General features: G+C 37.7%; 2 protein-coding genes across 2 annotated transcripts; one reads left to right on the forward strand and one right to left on the reverse strand.

Moving 5' to 3' along the window:
* The first annotated feature begins 414 nt into the window (after window positions 1-414).
* Window positions 415-1,143, forward strand: LOC133709233 (uncharacterized). The gene has a single exon (XM_062134897.1). The coding sequence runs from the start codon at window positions 415-417 to the stop codon at window positions 1,141-1,143; it is 729 nt and encodes a 242-aa protein (XP_061990881.1).
* Window positions 1,144-12,282: 11,139 nt separating this feature from the next.
* On the reverse strand, window positions 12,283-16,610 carry LOC133709937 (uncharacterized). The gene is made up of 9 exons (XM_062135897.1): window positions 16,296-16,610; window positions 16,052-16,180; window positions 15,818-15,934; window positions 15,605-15,733; window positions 15,020-15,196; window positions 14,197-14,337; window positions 13,733-13,915; window positions 13,521-13,592; window positions 12,283-12,668 (listed from the first exon to the last, which is right to left on the reverse strand). The coding sequence occupies exons 1-9, from the start codon at window positions 16,416-16,418 to the stop codon at window positions 12,507-12,509; spliced, it is 1,233 nt and encodes a 410-aa protein (XP_061991881.1). The 5' UTR covers window positions 16,419-16,610; the 3' UTR covers window positions 12,283-12,506.
* Between the last annotated feature and the right edge of the window lie 5,923 nt (window positions 16,611-22,533).

Consider the following 22,533-nt stretch of genomic DNA (forward strand, 5'->3'; position numbering starts at 1 on the left):
TAAAGGAGATAAGGAGAGAACTATGAGAAACCTCAATCTCTTAGACGTTCCACATTTGAAACGAGTAAAACTAGCGCCGGTGATTAGTAGTCTTTTTATTTTCACTACCAAATAAACCTGTCATTTACTTGGGTGGCTATCTGAAACTAAACTTTATTAATTCCTTGTCAGTTAATTAAGGTTTACATAACCCCTTCAGGATTAATAAACTAGGAATAATGAAAATAAATGACCAAGTATAGTTATAAATACAAGTCTAAAATCTAGAAGAGCCGCCACCCTTTCTCTCTAGAAAACCTAGGGTTAGGGTTTCGGTACTCTTTGATTTTTGTCAACAAGATGAGCTCTGTTGATGCCATGGCTGCTAGACTAGCCTCCTCCTTTGCCATCGCTGAGGGTAAGAGATAGATCGATATGCGTCTGACTCAGGGCCAGGGTTTGAGACAATCCAATGTTTTCTTGGTGGGGAAGCTTCTCACCGCTCGGGAGTATAAGAGCAAATCTTTTATGGGGATGTTCCGCAATGCGTGGAGAATCAATGGATCACTGCAGGTAGAGGAAGCTGAGGGACAGAGGGTGTTGTTTACGCTATCGGATCCTGCAGATAAGGTTAGGGTTTGGCGCGGAGCACCGTGGGGCTACAACCATGCTCTGGTGGCTCTCACCTTCTATGATGGGATCATGCCGGTGGAGAAGGTTCCTTTGACTATGGCATCATACTGGATTACCTTGCAAGGGATCCCTCCAGCCTTCCGCTCTGAAAGGGTCATGACAATGATCAGATACACTTTGGGGGACTTTCAAGAAATTGACAAGATCGCCAAGAAGGCTGGGAAGCTTCGGATCAATGTCGAAATACTGCTGAACAAGCCTTTGCCATTCAAATGTTGGTATTGGGTGGAAGATGAGGTTGAATTTGTTTGTAGATTCAGGTACGACAAACTCTTCGGCCGGTGCTCAACATGTGGGTTTGTAACTCACGTTGGATTGCCATGCTCGGGACCGGCGCTGGATGAGGATGATGACGAGGCTGAGCGAACAGTCCTGGGTTCACAACTTACAGTTTCGGCGGTGCAGATTGATAATCTTCCTCTACAGAATAACACGACAGCGTCGTGTTCTGGGATAGTGGCTAGAAAGTAGAAACGTTTCGGCGACCATGCGAGCTAGGGTTTCGACACCAGGCCCATCTCTAGTTTTTTGGACTCCAATTCCAGGTCAGAGTCCGGAGGCACTGCTGAGTTCAATGCTCACAAAGCAGAGTGGTGGTGCGTAGGCCTGGGACTTTAGCACTGAGAACCGGTAGAACCGGACCGAAACCAGCGGTTCGGTTCGGGTTTTCTTATTAAAAACATGTTATTTTTGTAGAGCTGAACCGGTTTCGTGTGTACGGTTCGGTTTCGGGTAGTCTATTGTTGAACATAGTAGAACCGGCGGAACCGAGATATGCAGGCCTAGGCAAATAAAAGCCCATATATTCAAGCCCTATTGCCCTAAGCCCAAGCCTATTTCGTTTGTAACTCGACCTAAATGTTCCATGAATTCGACTCTTCGATCAAACACGATCGCAGTCTTCAATTTCTGTTCCTCACGCAGTCCTCAGTTCATCCCCAATTCCGGATCTAGCTTTCGAAGTCAACATTGATCTTCCCCAATTTAAAAAACGCAAAACTCATAATCTCATATCATCCCAGTTCATCTGTGCTTCGAAATCCTAAATCCTAAATCCCAAATCCCAAATCCAAATCATCCCAGTTCATCTTCATCCCAAATCATCAGCATATGGCTTCGAATTCGATTTCTTCGAATTCAAGTACTCCCAAATCATCATCTGGTTGTTTTTGCTTATTAATGCAGGATTCAAGTTTTAAAGCAGCTCTATGCCTCTATCTATGTGGAAGTGTGGATGAAATAATCATGTTGCAAGTTGGAAAATGTTTTAAAGCAGCTGTCTCTTTGTTTTTTATGTTTGTTTTTTGATTTTTACATTGCAAGAATGCAAGTTGTTTATGAAACTGCAATATAAATCTGCTCTGTCAAGATATTGTTTCATTTTCATGCCATCAACTCTTTTAGAGTTTTAGGCATTAAACATTAATGCATTCTGTAGTTCTAAACTGCATTGTTGAAGTCTTTAAAACTACATTTTGTATTGATTATGTCTTGTATTGAACATTTTTATATGTGGTGGAGTGTGCAGGAGTCTGGAATGGCTGGGAAATTGTAAAATTGCAAGCCTTTTCTTGTTATGAACTGGAACCGGAAACAGCTGATAACCAAACCGAACATAACGGTTCGGTTCCCAAACGGTTCCCACAATGAAAAACATCCTAACCGAACCGGAAAAGGCTTTCCGGTTCCGGTTCTAGTTCCTACAAAAAATTACATTTTTAGAACCGATCCCAGGCCTAGTGGTGCGTGCTTTGCATGAGCCAGCCTTAATTCCAGAGAGAATCACGGGAAAGCATCGTGATCGAGAGGATGTTGTGACTGTGTCCCCTAAAAAACTGAAGCTCAGTTTGGCAGTGGGCAAGAGAAACTTGAACCTGGATTTGGAAAACCTTGGGTTGAATCCGATGGTGCAAGAGAGTACCAGCTCCCGTCATGGGAAGAAGAAAAGAGGGAGACCGTTTGGCAATAAGAATAGGTCCCCTGCTGATGACAAGCAGCAGTCCTCCAACCATGGGGAGGCTAGTGAGAAGAAGAAGTCTCCTAAGAAGGCAAAGTTGGCTAAGGGTAAAAGCTCCAACCCGAAAGGGAAGGAGTTGGTTATTGCTTAATTTTCTTTAGTAGAGTTAAGCTTATGTAAGAGTGCATGGACCTCTATGAGTCTTCTATGATGTTTATAGTTTCTTGCTTGTACCACAATTGCGTGATTGGTAAGAGAGGGCTAGTTTAATGAGTTCTTTTCGGTATGGGGTGAGGTATATACATTCTTAGATAAGCTTGCTTAAAAGCGAGCGTCCCAAAGAGATTAATGATCTATTCTAGCTTAGTTTAGTTAGTTCGGTGTTCTTGTCGAGTTTGCTTTTGTAAGTTATGGTAGACTCTAGCCTTTTAACTGTTGATCTAATGAAATCAACTTCTATTTCAAAAAAAAAAAAGAAAAAAAAGACCAAGTATATTTACTGAACCATTTTTCCCATTTGCAGAAATTACTTTTGCAGTTCAAACTTGCCGTACGTTATCATTTATTTTATTTTTTTTTGAAAGGAAAACCATAAACGTTATCATTTATAAGCAGTCGTACATGTGAATTACATTCTACAAAATTATTTATTCGATTAGGAAAAGTGATAATAGTTTTTTTCAAAAATAAATAGAAAATGAGGAATGCTAGCAACCTTCCCTCATCTACCTTCCCTTTCAACCTTCCCCATTTGTTATCTGCCAAGTGTCTTCTAATTTCACTCAATCCTATAAATTAAATGCTGTGAAAATCAATTTTTATTTCTTCCAAATTTGCCCATAATCAATGCAATATTTCTTTTATAATTAATGAAAAGATCTTAAACTTTACATTATTCTTTTCCATTCATTTCTCTTCTTCTCTCCCTCTCTCTGAACGTTTTTTTTTCTTTGATACCTCTCTGAACGTTTGTGCTCATTCTCTCCCTCTTATCATTTTTTTCTGGCTCTAACCTTTAAATAACGAAGCATAGGTATTATCTCTCCTAAAATTTCTTCACATTGTTTTTCTGGAATGGAAAAAGGTCTCTAGGTTCCTCTTCTAATACTCTTTATTTGTTGAAACCCAAATGTTTAAGAAATCTTATGGATCAAATCATTGCTATATATAAATTAAAATTATTAGCCAAACCCAATTCCTGTCCTCCTATGCATCTCAATTGAAGTGATTGCTGGTCTGCCTTCATAGATTCCAAAACCCATAAACCAAAATTGAATATATATATATATATATATATATATATATATATACAGATCATATCCAGAGCGGAGCACCGCTTTGAAATTAACGTGTGAAGTTCGAGTTTTTGGTCACTTTTATGTCGCATATCCACATCTCGACCGTTCAGTTTTTAGGTACTACTGTATAGATCATCTCTGCAAATTTTCAGCCAAATTGATGATCGTTAAGGTATCTAACTCTCTTAAACCAATGGACGGACTGAATCTGTCAACCTGAACCGTACTAGCTTTAAAGCAGTTAACAATGCCTTAACGATCATCAATTTGGCTGAAAATTTGCAGAGATGATCTATACAATAGTATCTAAAAACTGAACGGTCGAGATGTGGATATGCAATCGAAAAGTGACCCAAAACTCGAACTTCACACGTTAATTTCAAAGCGGAGCTCCGCTCTGGATAGGATCTGTATATATATATATATATATATATATATAGAAAAAGAGAGAGAGAGAATTAGATTTTGGGTTTCTATCAACATAGATAGTTATCAAGTTTTGAAATATTATTCATCAACTCTTTCTAGGTTTGTAACTTTGTATTGAACAAAAAGGAGTGGGAAAAAAATAAAATGAAAAAAATAATAGAAAGAGACAAAGAAGTGGAGGTGTGGAACAGAGATAGAGAGAAAAAAGAAAAGAAAAAGTAAGTTATTGCATTAATTATGGGCAAATTTGGAAGAAACAAAAATTGATTTTCACAAAAATTAATTTATAGGATTGAGTGAAGTTAGAAGACACTTGGCAGATAACAAGTGGGGAAGGTTGAAAGAGAAGGTAGATGGGGAAGGTTGCTAGCATTCCTCATAGAAAATTAGGCTATTTAGTGTCGATCGGTTGCACGCAAAACAACATATAATCCCAAAGACATGAACCAACAACTTAGAAGCAAAAAACAAAGAATACATAAAATCTGACAGACGTAGCACCAATAGAAGAAGCAAGGCAGACCTCCATCCTAGGAACAACTACAAAAAACGATGATTCGTCATAAAAATAATTATAATATAGAAAAAAAAAATCTAAATAAGTGAAATGTGGAGAAGCTAAGTTTTGTTGTCTGTGCCTCGAGCCCAAATCTCAAATATCATATGGCTTATTGGGAAGAACCAATTAATATGAATTAGGAGCCTTAGTGAATTATAGTATATTCGATATTTGACTTCTTTCTCTCTCTTTCTGTTTTTTTTTTTTTTTTGGGTTCTTGACCCAAAGCATCAAAATGAGCAAAATTTATCTCACTTACCCCAGCAACAGATTTTTATTTCCACATACACAATTTAACAACAAATGACCATTGTGCCCTCATCTCAATTAATGAATTACAAGCACTGCCACTCACTCTCTCTCTCTCTCTCTCTCTCGACTTCCAGCCCCGACTGACCGGGGCGACCTCGTCGACTTCCTCTATCTATCTTCTCCGATTCGACTCCCAATCTCCATGCAGATCCAGCCGATGTTGATCGAGGTTCATTCGCCGACGATCTCGCTGACTTCCTCCATCGATCTTCTCCGATTCAACTTCCTATCTCAGCCATCATGAATGACGCCGATGTTTCCAAGCACATCCAGCAGATGGTGAGGTTCATTCGCCAAGAAGCCGAGGAAAAGGCCAGCGAGATCTCGTTTCGATCGACCGATTGGGATCAAAACAACAATTGAGGGCCTGCAACTGGCGACGGGTCTGCAACCGGTGAAGAAAGGTGCAGCGTGGGTGCCTAGATCATTTTTCTGGGTGCCCTAATCAATTTTTTTTTTTTTTAAGTAATGGGACATAAGGAAAGAAAAAAAATTTTGAGTGTCTATTGGGAGGCAATAGACGTTTCTAAATTGATATGATCTATTAGTTTTTTTTTTTAATCAAAGTTTTATTTGTCTAATTTTAAGAAGATTAGTTCTCATTCCGGCTACCGAAAGTTCTGTTGAGGGGCAATAGACGTCAATTAGGGGCCAATAGAGGTTTATTGCCCCTCTATTGGGGGGGGGGGGGGGGGGCAATAGCCTATTAGGGGCAATAGACGTCTATTGGGGGGCAATAAACCTTTCTGGCGGCCTATGAAATCTCCGATAACCTCTTTGGGGACCTCCGGCGAGGTTTTCAGAGAAGTCCAGTGGGCGGTGCCCGGTGACCGAATTCCGACGGCCGGTGACCGTAATCCGACGATCGGTGACTGGAATCAAGCGAAAGTTGGCCTGAATCCGGCGACCGGTGACTGGGCTCCGGCGAAGTCTCCTGTGGTTTTTCTCTCTTCCATTTTCTCTCTCTCTCTCTCTCTCTCTCTCTCTCCCTCCCTCTCTCTCTCTCTCAGTAATAAAGGGGTGAGGGTAAAATAGACTCAAAAAAAAAAAAAAAAAACTTAATGGGGTATTAGGAAAGACTTCTTTAGAGTATCTTGGGTAAGGAAGAATTAAAAAAACTTAATGGGGTAAGTGGGAAAAAAATGCCTAGAAATGAGGTAAATGGACAAAATCCCGTTTTTTTTTTTTGAGCAATGCGATATTTGACTTCTAATTGATCGCTTTCCCAGCAGTATATTTGATGAAGTTGATCGAGGCATTGAAGGGCAATGATATAGGGCCTCAATGAGGCCTAAGACTTGTGGCCTCAAATCCTAGGTGTCATGTCATGTAAGCAAATTCAAATTTTATTTTCAATTTCACATAATAAATTTTGCCACATCATACTATTGCAACACCAACTTTACCCTTTTAAATTTCCTTTTAGATGTTAGGGAATGAATCAATTACATTAAAAAATTAATTTAGGTGACAAAAAAAAAGATAAGCTATTAATTATGTATTAACTTAAGAGATATGTCTACAAATTCTTTGACAAATATTTTTCTTCATTTAACTAAATTCTTTCCTATAATTTTTCTTTCCAAATAGCATCAATATAGTCAAGAAATAGGCATTAACTTTTCTTTTCAAATATTGATTAATTTCATCTAAAAAAATAGCATCAATAAATTGAATTTGGAAAATACATGTCTAAATTAAGAGGTAAGAAAAAATTCCAGCCATTAATTATCATCTACAAATCTAAATATAAGGAAAAAAAACAAACAAAAAAATAATAAACTCAAAATATAACGTTCTATGAAGTTGCTTTATGAAGAAAATGAACATAAGAATACATATAATCATATGAATATGTATTTTTCACATTATATTTTCAAAATTTATAGGAACCCAACAAAAGTTGAATTCATATACATGTGTTATGCAAATCTATTGATCGAGTGTATGTGCAAATCTATTGACTGAATTACATGAATTTTTTTCTATTCTTGATTGAAGAAAAAAAATTATTGTTTAAATCTAAGCATGAGAGTAATGAAAAGAAAAAATGAAAAAAAGAAAAAAAAAACCAAAATAATTTTTGTTTAGAAGAAAACCAAAGTAACTTGGATTCATTAGTTTTTGAAATGATAAGATTGTCTTTTTCTCAAGAATTACATATCATGATTTGAGAAATTGATGATGTGTGTAGGTGACATGGCATGACACCTAAGATTGAGGCCGCAAATCATTTTCCTACACTGAATGTTGTATCTTTTTTTTTTTTGGGGACAAAGAATGTTGTTGGCAAAGTTGTCATTATGTGTTTCTACCTATGAAAATTGAATGTATAAAATCTTAACTTTAAAGAGTGCAAAATGACTTTAAGAATTAATGTCATTGAGATTAGAAAATAATTGGTAAAGCGATATGACTTGAAAAAATTTGTCTTGAAATTCTATACTCTGATATTCCTCATACATATATGTTAATCCATTTCAACTCTGATTATATTTGTATGGTAGTATTTGCATGCACCTGCAACTCATCACCCCTAACTGCAAGAAGCATGCACCTGCCAGTCTAAGGGGTGCTGTTGCATGCTACCAGTCCTTGACGTTCTTCATGTTCAATATCTGCTCAGAGCTAGTCTGAAATTCTAGTACTCTATATATGGATAAGGATAAAGGATCAATCTGATCTCATAATGGTCCATGCTTTCCGTTCATAGTTATATATTATCGACTATCAGCTCAACTTAATTATATATAGCTATATCTGTATTGCGCAAGCTGATCGATGTGACGCTTCGAGCGGCAGGTTTTCTGGTATTGGGCAAAAGCCAAGCATGGATTGACCCTTGTAGTCACTTCTAAGTTCTAATCCTTGTTTCTATTGCCAGAAAAAAAATATATAATTCTCTATGTATATCTTTTGAAGTAGCAGATATATATTCGACAGATCGAATAGAACAAAGCTAGGCCAACAGCAACGCCAATGTATAGATTACCTTATTATACTGTGTATATACTATTTCAACTGCCCACCATTATTGGGAAAGAGGCTAGGGCTTCGTCTGTATAGTTCTATATTCCATCTTAAAATGTAGTTTAATTTCTCTAAGGGCATATCTTATCATGTTTGGAAATTATTCTATGCACCGACGGTGCAAGTGACTTCTGAATAATCTCTCATGTTATGTATATTTCCTACACAATTTTTTTTTTCTTTACTATTACTGGAAATGTCATTCATGAAGTTATCATATATGGGGAAAAGTATTAATGAAAGAAGTTAGAGGTGTAATGTGCTTCGTTTTCATATCATTCATATCAGCTGATAAGATGCGGTTTTGTTAGAGATAAGTGATGGTAGTTATTTCATTTAAATGAAACTAGGTTTTTGGTGTATGCACTACTCATTCTAGTAATGATAATTGTCGCCTTATTTAACAAAAATAAAAAATAAAAAAAAATAAAAAAATAACAAAAAAAACTACAAAGAGAACTCTTGTTTTTTTTTTTTTTTTTTTTTTTATATAGATAGAAAGAGAACTCTCTTCATATATTATGAAGTTATAATTTATCATTTTACATTAGTTTTTGATATTTGTTATTGATAGCGATGAATCCAAGGAATCGTTGGGTGAATCTTATGTATACACCAAAATCACATATCTTGTGTTTTCATGAATCTCCAACTGATTGTGTTGCACAACACCAATCGCATATAAGATCTGGTTTTTTCATGAATCTCCATTGTTACTTTAAAAAGCAACCTAAGCTAGCTACTTCTCCTAAATTCATAACCAATGTACTATGTACTAAAACTCTAAAAGAAAGCAAGGCGGTGAATTTGGCTTGAGCTGGTAGCTTCCTGCTGTAATGGAGCTTACATATATTTACTGCACACAGGAGTTGCTGGAGAGGAAAGTAGGATATGGCCATGGGTAGTTGCATTCTTTTTCTTAGTTACTGAACTTGAGGGAAATTAATCAAACAAAAACAAATTCTATATAGGTTATTTTTTTGTTTGTCCCCACCCTATTCCACTCTTAATGAGGTTCGAACACATGATTTTCTAAATAAAAAATCATTGTCTTACCACCCCACTAAACACATGTATCCAAATTCTATATAGAGTTTAAAATTAGTGTTAGTGATGTATATGCAAGATAAAATTGCTGCAATATATAAAGGAAAATGAGAGATCGATGTCTTGTTAATGTGTACGTACGTATTAGGTTGCATGCGTTAGATATCAAAGGTGCCTTGGCTTCCGCATGTACTTCTACTCCAACTGTTTGTCATAAGTAAGCACCCACCGTCATGTCATGTATATTCAACGATCGAGCTAACCCTTTGCCAAAAAAAAAAAAAAAAAAAACGATCGAGCTAACCAGTTGTAGACTTGCTCGTGGAGTTTCTGTTATTTTCTTGCTATAAAAGGAGAACCAAGGTGCACCGACAATCAACAGAAAATATATTACATTTACTACTACAGTACTATGATGGAAATAAAGGAAATTAAGCTAGGTTTGTAGCTATCTGGGAATTGCTACGTTACCCAAACTTCAACGACTTAGCGCGAGAGAGTAGCTAGGTGAAATTAATAGGACGGCCATCAATAGCTAGCTAGCTAGCCTAATTATAATAATCAAGAAATGACCAAAGCTAGCTGATGAAGTTTTTGACTTAAAAACATCAGACACGTAAAGCTGGTAATCATTCATAAGACCCTGACGGGCAGAATTCCCAAGTACTTGATTAGCATGGGATTGGAGAGCCGTCCCTTTAATTAGGTAGCCCACCTCCGGTTTTTGTGGATGGATATATGCCCCATTAATCTGAGAGTTAGTTTAGGAGCGTATTTTTCAATGACTTCACCGTAGTAAATAGATCTGTTGTATCTCATCCTGTTACGTATGCTTGCTTTTTAGTACTGAAAGTCAAGTCAATTCAATGAAATTAATATTATATCCGTACGTACACGGGAATAATATATATATGTACATATTATAAGTAGCCCGGCCTGTTCTTAGCTCTAATTGGACTTGGACTTCTTGATGAACAAAGCATGTGCCTCTCGTGCAGGGATTGTCGAAACAGGAAGAAAGACGGTTAAGGCTGACTAGTTATGTACGTTTGCAAAAATTGAGATAGATAATACAGCAGTTAATTTGCATAATATACGAGAAAATTCTTCGTTGTTGGAATCTTATGACCGACAATTTCTTTTGTTCGATCTTATAAAGCATTAAGGATAGAGAAGTCTCACTTCCATTAAATACATTAACCTGCACAGATGGAAGAGAATAAATTTATTTTATCTGGACGTACACCATTAACCTTCTTTTACGTCAAGGAAAAGTTGAAGGAAAAAAACCACCTGGCATGGGTTTTTATTACTTAATGTTGAACTATAGCTACCAATGCAATGAGCTTAATTATGCTGCTAGAGAGAAGCTGGTGCATATTCAAAATTCAGAACAGAAATTTAGAAAACTAATTGTTGACCTTACCATTTCAATGGATCATGTCCAGAATTTCCACAAGCCAGTCTTTGTTATATATATATATTTCTCAACATGCATCGAGCAATGAAAAGCTGTAACGTTATTTTTCCTGGCATTATTGCATCTACGTTGGTGAAGCAATCTCAACTTGTTCTTCAAGGAAGGTGAATGGCTCGATGAAATTATAATATAATATATATATGATGCTTGCAAATCACCCCTACGTACCAAACAAAGATAACAGTTGCCCATGTTATCTGAAGTCTGCATCACCAGTGACCAGTTCATCATTGATCATGCTTAATATAGTATAAGAACTTCCCAGAACCCGTTCATGACAATGATTAATTGGATCAAGTCACCGATCAGCACCTAATCAACATCTACTTTTCTACTTATTTATTTGCATTAATATGTACATCAGAGAACTTTCCATTCAAATAAATCCAAAAAGTGGATAATCTAATTTCTTGAAACCTGCAGTATATAACTATATATAAGAGTTGAAATTGAGTATATTATTAACTCAACAAGCCGTTCCAATATTAACAAGTACTGTGTGATTGATGAGTCTATTGTTTCTTATTTTGAGGTTGATCATAATGGAGATTCCTCATTTTCCTTTAGACCAGACAATCTTATTTCTCCAACAAAAAGGTTTCTCCCTTTATGGAACTGTAAGAGAGAGTGGATTATGAATAATTTTCTGAAATGTGTAGATCATATCTTATAAATTCAAAACAAATCTGAAACAGTGTCACATCTCTATTCCTTGACTGAGCAATATTGGTTCAAGTCTAGGCGGCTGCTGGAGTTGTACAAAGTCCGCTAGCCGCTATTCACAATTCAAATTACCCTTAAAATAATAACATGCCAGAACGACAAATTAACAACTTTTGAATACATAATTAAGTCACCAAATCAGTTTTTCAATTTTAAGTAGCCTTGCAAAACAACAACCCTTGTTTTGTCTTTCACTGACACACTGCCCGCCAGTTGAGGTTGTTCTTATGGAAGCATGATTTTAGCATACGTATTGTTCCAAGGATCTCAAGGGTAACTGAGTTATATCCCTGCAAATAGTGAATAGATCTAAGATAATAACGAGAGCAGTACAAGGAATATGTGTATATATATCTATGGTTATATTTCAAGTTCATATCGGCATCACAATAATGTAAGCTTCCTGCTATTTCTGCTAGTCAAACAATACAAAAATTCGAGTAACAAACTCCAGCAAATGTGTACATCTGACCAAATAGAGAGTACCAAATCCGTGAATCAACATAAGACAGGCAATCTGACCGCCAAAAACAATAGAAGAAGAAAAAAACATAAGACCAGCATTGACTTGTAGTTATAAGTTTCCATCAGGATTTCAGATCAGAAAACAGAAGAAAGAACATTCAATCAACCCAACTATGATTCGATTTTATACTGGTAGTGCTTATCCACATCCAATGGCACTTGTTTCAACACCTTTGCATTTATAAGAATATTCAATTGGCAAAAGGTCTTAAGTGGATTCAACAACTCACCAAGTTTTATCCAATCCACCTACTGGAAAATCATCACCGACTTTTGAAGATGAGTTATATGACTCGATTACAGACAGCACTTTGAATCCCTATACCAACTTTACAAGCACCAAAATGAGTCCTTTTCATTAATTCCTTACAGGTGATCAAACTATGACAGAAATCTTGTAACATGTTTGTCATAAATGAAAGAATAATACTAGGTGAAACGTAGTTGAGAAAGAGATTTTCCACACTTCTTCAATCAGCCATTTGTTGTGGCACTTTGAACGGCATAACCATTAGTAGGCAATAGAGAAGCGCGTTGAAGACTGCTAATTCTATTTCTTCGTAGTGACTGCGGATTTACTCCAGCCTTGTGAGCTGCAACAACACCAATCGCTTCCCAATAGTTTGAGACATTGATCTGCAGAAAGGTTTCAACTTAATCAGAAAACGAGTGCTAAGAATTGAAGTTATGTCATTTTCCTAGTGGGTACGTTGGTCACTACCGTATAATTGTATATGGTGTTTAGGTTCCACTTAATCAGAAACCAAGTGCCTATGTGTCAATTTCCTAGTGGGTTTGTTGGTCATTACTGTATAGAATAGTTGTTTGTGGTGTACTAGGGCTCCATCCATTCTCTCTCTCTCTATCTCTCTCTACACACACACACACACACACACTGTTTTTGGCATGAAATACATCAGAGCCTCAGACTATAAAAGTTACATGAAACACAATGCGATTATTCCAAATTCAGCTGTCTTTTCCTTCAAATGATACTTGCAGAAAAATATTAAATATTCAGCCTCATCACTTTAGAAAATGAATTTCAGAATAGATCTTCTGCATGAAAGTACATATTATAAAAGAAAAAGAGACCAACGAAAACTTTTGAAACAGATCTTTCATAGGGCTGGTAATCAGGGATCAACCACAGTTCACTAGCTAGAATGATTATGAAGATTAACAGGCCTCCACTCATTGGTGCACTAGAAGCTGAAATAGGGTGGGAATGAAAGCACTTGATTGATATATATGTTTAACCTTAGGGTAAATTAGTTAAGAGACCAGTAATTACTAACAGACACGGTTCCACCAACTATTCAAGAAAAGAACGTGGTTGAGGTTTTCAGCAACTAAACAGAAAAATTCACTTAAATGTAGTGCAAGAGCCATAGAAATTATTTTCCTTCATTTAGTTAGCTCCCAAGTCCCAAAAGCCAAAAAGGGAGAAAAGTCAGAGAATTAATGTGAAAATATTTGGATACATACTGCTTCGAAGCCAACTTTATCAGGTGTGTCATCAAGGACTGTTTCATTTTCCTCCACAGCAATTATAAGGGGCTGTAATGAAATCATTATTAGTAACAAGAAGGAACAAGTATGAAGTATCCCATGCCATCTGTCAAATAAGTTGTTTCCAAATTCAACCGGTGAATAGGGAGTGAGGGTATTTTAAGATAAACACATTTTCAATTGTGTACCTTATTGGCTTTGCTTTGTGCAAAAGCAAGAGCACCAGATCCTCCACAAGCATCTATAGGAAGGATGACACTATCAACATCATTTGCCAGTATGCAACCATGCTCGGACTCAGAGTACTTGACCAAGTATTGTGGTGCATTACTAAGGCCAGCAAGCACACAAGGCAAGAATGTGTATCCCAACTATTGCACATAAAAACAGAGATACTTATTAAAACATCTACTAGCATAAGTTCAGATATGGTACTCGTGTGTAAAATTTATGGAGGAAAAACCACTAGGATTGATGTTTAATACTTAGCTATACATTCTTCCAGAAATTATTTTGCCACAGAAGCCCCACTTCATTTTCCAAAGCTACTGATATCTTGTATTATCTTTTCTACTTTATGCAATGATTCCTCAGAATTGTCTCTCAACTCTCTTACACAATTCAGTTCCAAGTTATGTAAAATTGTGCTAACCTCCTCAGCAGCTGATTTTGGGCATAAAGATGGGCACAGAGGTACAGGTAATAAAGCAGGAGCATGTGCACAAGGAATTTGGAATTCTTTCACTACTAGATGGCTTATAACTGCCTCAACTCCTGCCAATAGATCAATTCCCTGGAAAGGAAGGAGGAATGAAATGTGAATTTTATAGAAATCAGCTATATGCATTGATGAAACCACACAACCCAGAACTTCCACAGGCAATCTTTAATATCGCTTCAAGGACTAAACACTAAATAGCAATTTTGAAGCCAAGAGTTGTACAAAAATGAAACTACATATATGTGTTTTATGGAGAAAGAGAAATGGCTCAAGTACTGCCATGAACCGGTTAATAACCCATGGTTATTGCATCACAAAGTCGTGGACATATGCAGTTCAGACCTGATCAGAGCCAAGAATAAGCTAGTACAGAATTGACTTTATGAAAACAGTCATATATTGCTCAAATTTGAGTAAGAATTAAAATGCTGCTGCTGGTCATTCTGACAGAAGAAGAATTAGCAGCACTAGCAACTTCTGTAATCTCAATGTTATAGAGAATACCAAGTATCGCCCAAACTAATTTGGCAAATTATGAACTGATACAGGCATATTCTAGCAAAACAAATGCACCAGAAAAGGAAACAGAAAAACTTCAATTTGATTTTTTTTTTTTTTTTTTTTTGAACAATAAACTTCAATTTGATAAAGTACCAAATGGCAAAGAAGGGATTTCAACTATTCAGGAAAGTTCATCGTACACTAATCAGCACATGCCATTGTATGGTAATTAAGTAGAAAATAATTAGCATACCATCCCTTGTCGATAATCATCAGTGTCTTCAAAATCATCATCCGGGAAACGTCCAACAACTGCAACGGCATTTACTTGAGAGCGTTTGATTAAAGCCTGCACAGCCCTCAGTAGTGATTCAGGGTGCTTAATGCTCCCCGTTGATTGCCCACTTTTTGTATCAATCCACTTCTCTACCTGTAGAATTTGTTCCCTTCAATATCATGTAGTGATTGTAGTCAAATGAGGAAACTTCAGAACTCCAATTCATGTGACCAAGTAGATTCAGAACTCTTAATATTGAGATAAAGTGCAGGCTTGGCAGCATAAGAAAGGTGAAACAAAGTAGAAACCAGAACTCTTCACTATATCAATGCAGGGGATTTGGAACTACATGTCTAAACGCTCTGACTATAGTAATCTTTGTTTCAATTACAGCAGCTTTGACTAGTAATCAGAAATGTAATGAAACAATGTGCCTACTGATTGCTCACTGACTCACTAATTACACTAAAATTGTGACCTAAAGTGTCAAACCATCAGATTACGATAACAACAACAAATACTACACAAATCAAAGCCTACTTTCATCAGGCAAACCTATACCTGCAAAGGAGTGTCAGTGACAACATATTCCACCACAGGCAAGCCAAGGGAAGCCCTTGCAGCATCAGCCACTTGCAAATGACGAACGCGAAGCTCTTCTTCCATTCCACAATCAAGAACCAACCCCACCTGCTCCACAATTCACTCCAACATGAGTAACCTATTCAATGTTTACACCATCAATTTTAAACCTGTAACATATAAATTACACACCTTGTTCTGGTGAACAGGCTTCAGAGCCCATAAGCCTTCTGCGAATCGGTCGAGAGCATAACCTTCGACATACAAAGCATTAGGCATGGGCCAACAGAGCATTGCTGCATTCAGCACCTGTCCATTTATCCAACTCCAAATTTTTCACACTAATTCTACTCACAACAACCTAAATCCTTTTCTTTTTCTTTTTTTTGGTCCTCACAAATACATGGAATTGATAATGGAACTCACATTGGGATGAGTGATGAGACAATCGACGACGGAGGCGAGAGTGCGAGCCACCGGCAAGGCGTCGCCGGCGTATCCACCTATGGCGGCTCCGACTCCGGTCGGGACTATCATCACGCTAGTGTAGTCTCTCTTGATTACCGCATCGAAACAGACCAAAAAAAATTTACGCTTTCTCAGAATTCACTTCACAAATTCAACTTTAACAAAAAAAACGCAGAGAGAGAGAGAGGTTTGACTGACCGACCTTGAAGGAGTGTTTGGGAGTGAAGCATGAGACGCTTGTTTTAATGGACGGTCTGGATTTGAAGATACGGAGGTCTTGGCCGGCCCGGAAGGAAGGGAATGGACGGCTCAGAAGGACCGTCATCTCCGGCCGTCGACGGAGCTCGGGGATGAAATCAAAGGCTTTATTCTATCCCATTCCCGCTGCGACTGCTTTTGCTCTCGAATTTAATCAGCTGATTAGACGGTTTAGCCCTCCGTTGTCTTTGAAAACTACGATTTGGCCATTGCAAGCAAGCGAGCGATACCAGGCACACTGAAAGATGTAGTGTGATTTTCCAAACCCGTGGGAACGGATCTGAGACTTTCGTTTAATTCTTTTTTTGTCTAAAATTGACAAACTAAAAAATCTTGACCTTTTTTTTTTTTTTCAACTTTGAAAATTTAGAAAAATTATTAAATAAAATTTGGGTCTATATATTTGATGTCCATCACTTAGAGTAGCTCTGCATGACTAAAAATTTCAATAAAAACACAATGTTTAACATAATTCTGTACACCATGAGTGTTCTCATGACACCTCCAAAATGTCAATCCATGTCAAGGCCCTTATTCTTGAACTCTTTGATGTTGTGCATAATCCCGTATTAGATATTATGATTACAATCGGTTTTAGTAAAGGAAAATAATAATAAAATAAAAAAGAGGATCTCGATATAAAAAAAAAAGAAAGGAAAAAGGACACTATAAATTGGCTCTTTACTAACCAAACCTTAAACCATAAACCAAACGTGAAACATCAGAGACAGAGAAAAAGAAGATCGAAAAGCTCTGCTCCATTGTGACTATGAAAGCATATATATAGCTGAGCCAGGGTTTAATTAGTATGGAAAGCAGGTTAATTGGTGTGTGTTTATTGTTCATCGCCATCTTATTCTTATCCTAATCCTCAGGTTAATTTCTTCTCTGTACGTACGTGTGTGTTTTTTGTTTCTGTGAAAATTGCAGAAGAAGGCGATGGACGTATCACCTGACCTTGTAGTCCATGAAATCCTGAAATACCTATCTACCAGACAAGCCGTCCGGGCAAGCATTCTCTCCAAGCAATGGGAACTTGTTTGGTCTTCGGTCCCCGTATTAGATTTTGACGAGGATGAGAAAGAGCAACTTGGTGATGATGATGATGATGGCAACTATCTTCGACACAAAATGTTCGTCGAATTTGTGACAATGTGTTTGAAGCGGCGTGAGAAAGATGAGTTGTCACATAAAATGAGGCTTCGCATGAGATATCCCTGTAGAGACAAAGAAAACTGTTGCTCAAATCTTACGAATAAGTGTGTGAGATCTGCTATAGACAGAAATGTTAAAAGAGTTATACATGGCTAAAACATTTGGCAACGAATCATGTTTTAGCCTTCGAAATGCAGAATATATGACTACTTCAAGTTTGGAGTTTGTGAAAGTCACCCTTCTGAATGCAGAATATTTGACTACTTTGAGTTTGAACTATGCGAAAATCAGGAACTATGGTAATATAACCCTTCCGTCTTTAAAATCTATGTCCCTAAAGCGTGTAGTGTTAAACAGCGACAAGCGTGGCCAGTGGCCCACCATTGTACCGATACTGTCCCAACTTAACCACCCGTTAGGTGTTGGGTTTTAATCACAAAAGACCTCGGTACAATTGGGTAAGAGCCACCCACTTATAAGTTATATTTTATTTGTCACTTTTCCAATGTGGGATCTTTCCTCTCCAACACGCCCCCTCACGTGCAACCTAGCTCTAGGTTTGCACGTGAAATTCATTCATCCAATTCCCATATTGGAAATTGGGACACAAGTCTCATATTGGAGACTTGGTCAATACAATCCAAGGCCCACATTGGACACTTGGTAATTTCATTTCAATGGCAATACAAGGAACCCCAATTTGGGCTCATGATACGTGCCTACGTGGAGACGCAATTGGAGAGGGACCCGCTCTGATACCATGTTAAACAGCGACAAACGTGGCCAGTGGCCCATCATTGTACCGATACTGTCCCAACTTAACCACCCGTTAGGTGTTGGGTTTTAATCACAAAAGGCCTCGGTACAATTGGGTAAGAGCCACCCACTTATAAGTTATATTTTATTTGTCACTTTTCCAATGTGGGATCTTTCCTCTCCAACATGTAGAAGTGGGGGACTTGAGATCCTTGCACTTAAATTCCCGTTGTCCTTCCATTGAGAATTTGTCGATATGGGGATGGTACAGCTTGTCAGCAAAAATTGAAATTTCGAGTTCAAGCCTCAAAGCCTTGGAAGTTATCAGTTTTGCAGAGCGCCGGACTAGGCTTCAAGTTGAATCTATGAATCTTGAATCCCTTAGAGTTTGTAGTAAAGAGGATAAGGCGCGGTCTTGTTCTTGGTACGACATTGATTTTGCATCTTGCGGGCAGCTTAGGAATTTAGAGTTGTTTGGTGCAATCTTTAAAGGTGTGTGTCAAAGAGTTCAGATCACGATTTCCACTTCTTGAGAGTTTGATCTTTTATAGTTGCTACTTTGGAGAACATATCGAGCTCGTTAGTTAGCATCTGAAACGCTTTGTTCTGGGCCAATGCAAGTCTATTAAGAATGCCATAATTGATACTCCAAATCTAAGATCATTTTGGTTCGATGGTCCGACAGACAAGTGCATCTTTTGTGTAAATGCTCCAAAGTTGTCCAAGACTACATCATCACTGGTGACGATTGGTGGCCTTGGAATTATTCTATCTGTAACTTTCTTGCAAATTTCGCTTCCTCAGAAAAAGTGACTCTATATGCAGAGTATCCTCAGGTGTATATGTGTATTCAATTGTATATGCAGTCCCTAATTTTAATCAGTTTCCGATTTATATATATATATATATAGGATTTTTCTCAGGTAAGAATGTCCTTAGTTTTTCTTATGGAACAGATTTACTGTTTTCACCCACTTTCCGATCACATTTTCACATCTTAACCGTTCAGTTTTTAGGTCCTAATGTATGGATCACCTCTGCAAAATTTCAGCCAATTTGGTGATCGTTAAGGCGTCCAAAACTGCAATTTACACGAACGAACCGAATCTGTCGAACTGGAACCGTTCGTTTACATTGTTGTAATTTGCAGTTTTGGATGCCTTAATGATCACCAATTTGGCTGAAATTTTGCAGAGGTGATCTATACATTAGGACCTAAAAACTGAACGGTTAAGATGTGAAAATTTGATCGGAAAGTGGGTGAAAACTGGAAATCCGTACCTAAGAAAAACTAAGGACGTCCTTAGTGTAGCCGGACTGATATAGGATTTTTCTCATATATCAGCCGGACTGTATATATATATATATATATATATATATATATATATATATGTGTGTGTGTGTGTGTGTGTGTGTGTGTGTGTGTGTGTGTGTGTGTGTGTGTGTGTGTGTGTGTGTGTGTGTGGTATTTCAACTTGTTGATTTCCTGTTATTGTTGTGGTGCATTAATGGTTTAGGTTCTCATCATCACTCCTGAACAATATACTTATTGGCGTCCACCATTACCTAGTGTCAAGCGTCTGGAGGTAATTATAAAGGGCCGGAACCAGATGGCTCCGGTAACAGATTATGCATTGAGGGACTCATTATACTCAAAGGCGTAGCTACATACGGGCTCGGGTGGGCTACAACGCACCCCAAATTTTGAAAAAACATTACTTAATAGCTTAATTTTAATTTAACAAATTAAATGTTAAAAACTAGTCCACCCCAAATTTTTATACTTAGCCCATATATTATTAAACTTGGTACATATATTATCTTTTTTCTTTTTTTAGTCACATATATATTATTTCTTTTCTTGAAGTATTTGATTTTATTTTCTATTCTGCTTTAAAAGACATAGTCCCATAAAAAGATCTTTTTTATTTAAGTAATTAGGTCAAATTTTTTTGGATTAAATACTGTTTACTCCCTATACTTATAGGGTTTCATCGTTTCAGTCCCTGACCTTCGAATTTCACCTAAAAAGTCCCTGAACTCTCAATTTCCTCCCAATTGGTCCCTGCCGTCAAAATTTTCTGTTAAAGTTGTTGAAAATGTCTATTATGCCCTCACTTACTTTCTTTTTTTTTAATTTATTTTTTCTCTGTTTTATTTCTCTTTTTCATTTCACCTCTTGAAGGTCTGTGGATTGGAACCATCTTGATGAGGAGATGAACAAAAAGGAGGCGAAAGAGCCGGGAGAAAAAGAGGTAAAAATAAAAATAAAAAATAAAAAAATTTAAAAAAGAGAGGAAGAGAAATATATTTTTTTTTTAAAGTAAATGAGGGTATAATAGACTTTTTAAGGAAAAATAACGGAATTTTTTATGGATGTTTGACGGTAGGGACCAATTAGGAGGAAATTGGGAGTTCGGGGACTTTTTAGGTGAAATTCAAAGGTCAGGGACTGAAACGATGAAACCCTATAAGTATAAGGAGTAAGCAGTATTTAACCCAATTTTTTTTCTCTTTTTTCTCTCACTGTTTCTCCAAAATCAATAAGTCCCAAAAAAAAAAACCCTAAGTGACATCTAGTGCGCCACCATCATCACCGCTTGACGGCGACCAAACAACCATCAGAAAATGATCCCCGGCAAGGTCCTTGTGTGGAACTGCAGGGGTATAGTCAACACAGAAACCCAAAGAGCGCTCATCGATCTTGTACAAGCTAGGAAACCATCCCTTATTTTCCTGTGTGAAACCCTAGCAAAACAAAGCCTCATTGACTCGCTTACTAGTAGGTTAGGGTTCAAAGGTAACATCTGTTTTGAACATCAGGATGGAGTTCAAGGTGTTGCTCTTCTCTGGAGCGATGAAACGCATGCTAGCCTACGCTCTTCTTCACCACACCATATTGATGCTACCATTGGCAAATCAGGTGAGGAGATCTGGAGATTCACTAGTATATATGGTTTTGCCAGTCGAACTCAACGGGAAAATACATGGCAGCTGATTGCCCGGTTGGCAGCGGAAGGTTGCAGTCTGCCTTGGCTTATGGCCGGCGACTTCAATGAGGTGATGTCTCTAGCTGACAAATCCGGAGGCCCTCCATGATCTGTGTATGCAATGGAGAGTTTTCGTCACACTATGGCTGCTTGTGGCCTCATTGACATGGGATTTACAGGATCTAGATTTACATGGTCCAACAGATTTACTAAAGAGAGATTGGATCGCAGCTTTCAGTCCACGCAATGGAGGGCTTTGTTTCCCTACAGCCGTGTGGTAACCCTGAACCCTAGTGAGTCTGATCATTGCCCCATTCTGATTGAAATTCATTCTGGAACAGTTGTACGTAAACAAGGAAGGCATAGGTTCCGTTTCGAAGAGATTTGGCATGGCAATGCAGACTGTACCAAGATCATTGAACAGGAATAGGAGGCACCAACGATAGGTAATGCTTTGCAACAACTTGGATTCAAGATAAGAAACGCTGGAACACGGCTAATGAACTGGCATGTCACCGAGTTTGACAAGCAGAAGGTTGAATTGAGGATGATTCAGGAAAAGCTATACGACATTATGAGGCAACCATACTCCCCTGATCAGTATGAAGAGCAACGGCTTCTTCATATCAAGCATAGCACTCTGCTAGCACAGCAGGAGAAATATTGGCGGCAACGGTCCCGTGCAATATGGATTAAAGAAGGTGACAGGAACTCGGCTTTTTTTCACAGGAAAGCAAGCAACCGAAAGAGTAGAAACTCGATCAAGGGGATTCATAATGAGCATGGAATATGGCAGTCCGAACCGGCAGAAATCCAAAAAGTCTTACTGCAATATTTTCAACAGATTTTCACTTCTGAAAGTAGTGACAGTGCAACTTTATTTGAAGTTATTGATGCAACACCAAAGAAAGTGACAGAGGAGATGAACTTGGATCTAACAAAGCCTTATTCTGATCAGAAGATAAGGAAAGCTCTCTTCCAAATGCACCCATCTAAAAGTCCTGGCCCTGATGGTATGACTCCATTCTTTTATCAAAAGTATTGGCATATTGTGAGTCTTGATGTATGTAATGCTGTTAGAAATCTCCTCAACCGTGGGGATGTGTGGCCTGAAGCAAATTTTACTCATGTGTGTCTGATTCCAAAAATTAAGGATCCTAAAGATGCAATGCACTTTAGGCCTATTGCTCTTTGTAATGTGATTTGCAGAATCAGCTCCAAGGTTGTGGCTAACAGACTCAAGTATTGGCTGCCTGATATTATATCACCATTACAGAGTGC

This window comes from Rosa rugosa, chromosome 5 (genome assembly GCF_958449725.1).
Source record: "Rosa rugosa chromosome 5, drRosRugo1.1, whole genome shotgun sequence".
In the NCBI taxonomy this organism is placed as follows: domain Eukaryota; kingdom Viridiplantae; phylum Streptophyta; class Magnoliopsida; order Rosales; family Rosaceae; genus Rosa; species Rosa rugosa.

What these genes read in the sequence shown, in the direction of transcription:
- LOC133709937 (XM_062135897.1), bottom strand. Translation starts at nt 16,418, where the DNA reads ATGACGGTCCTTCTGAGCCGTCCATTCCCTTCCTTCCGGGCCGGCCAA. An exon ending in CTCCCAAACACTCCTTCAAG is followed by an intron (nt 16,181 to 16,295) that starts GTCGGTCAGTCA and finishes GCGGTAATCAAG; the next exon opens with AGAGACTACACTAGCGTGAT. An exon ending in CAAAATCAGCTGCTGAGGAG is followed by an intron (nt 13,916 to 14,196) that starts GTTAGCACAATT and finishes TATGTGCAATAG; the next exon opens with TTGGGATACACATTCTTGCC.
- LOC133709233 (XM_062134897.1), top strand. Translation starts at nt 415, where the DNA reads ATGCGTCTGACTCAGGGCCAGGGTTTGAGACAATCCAATGTTTTCTTG.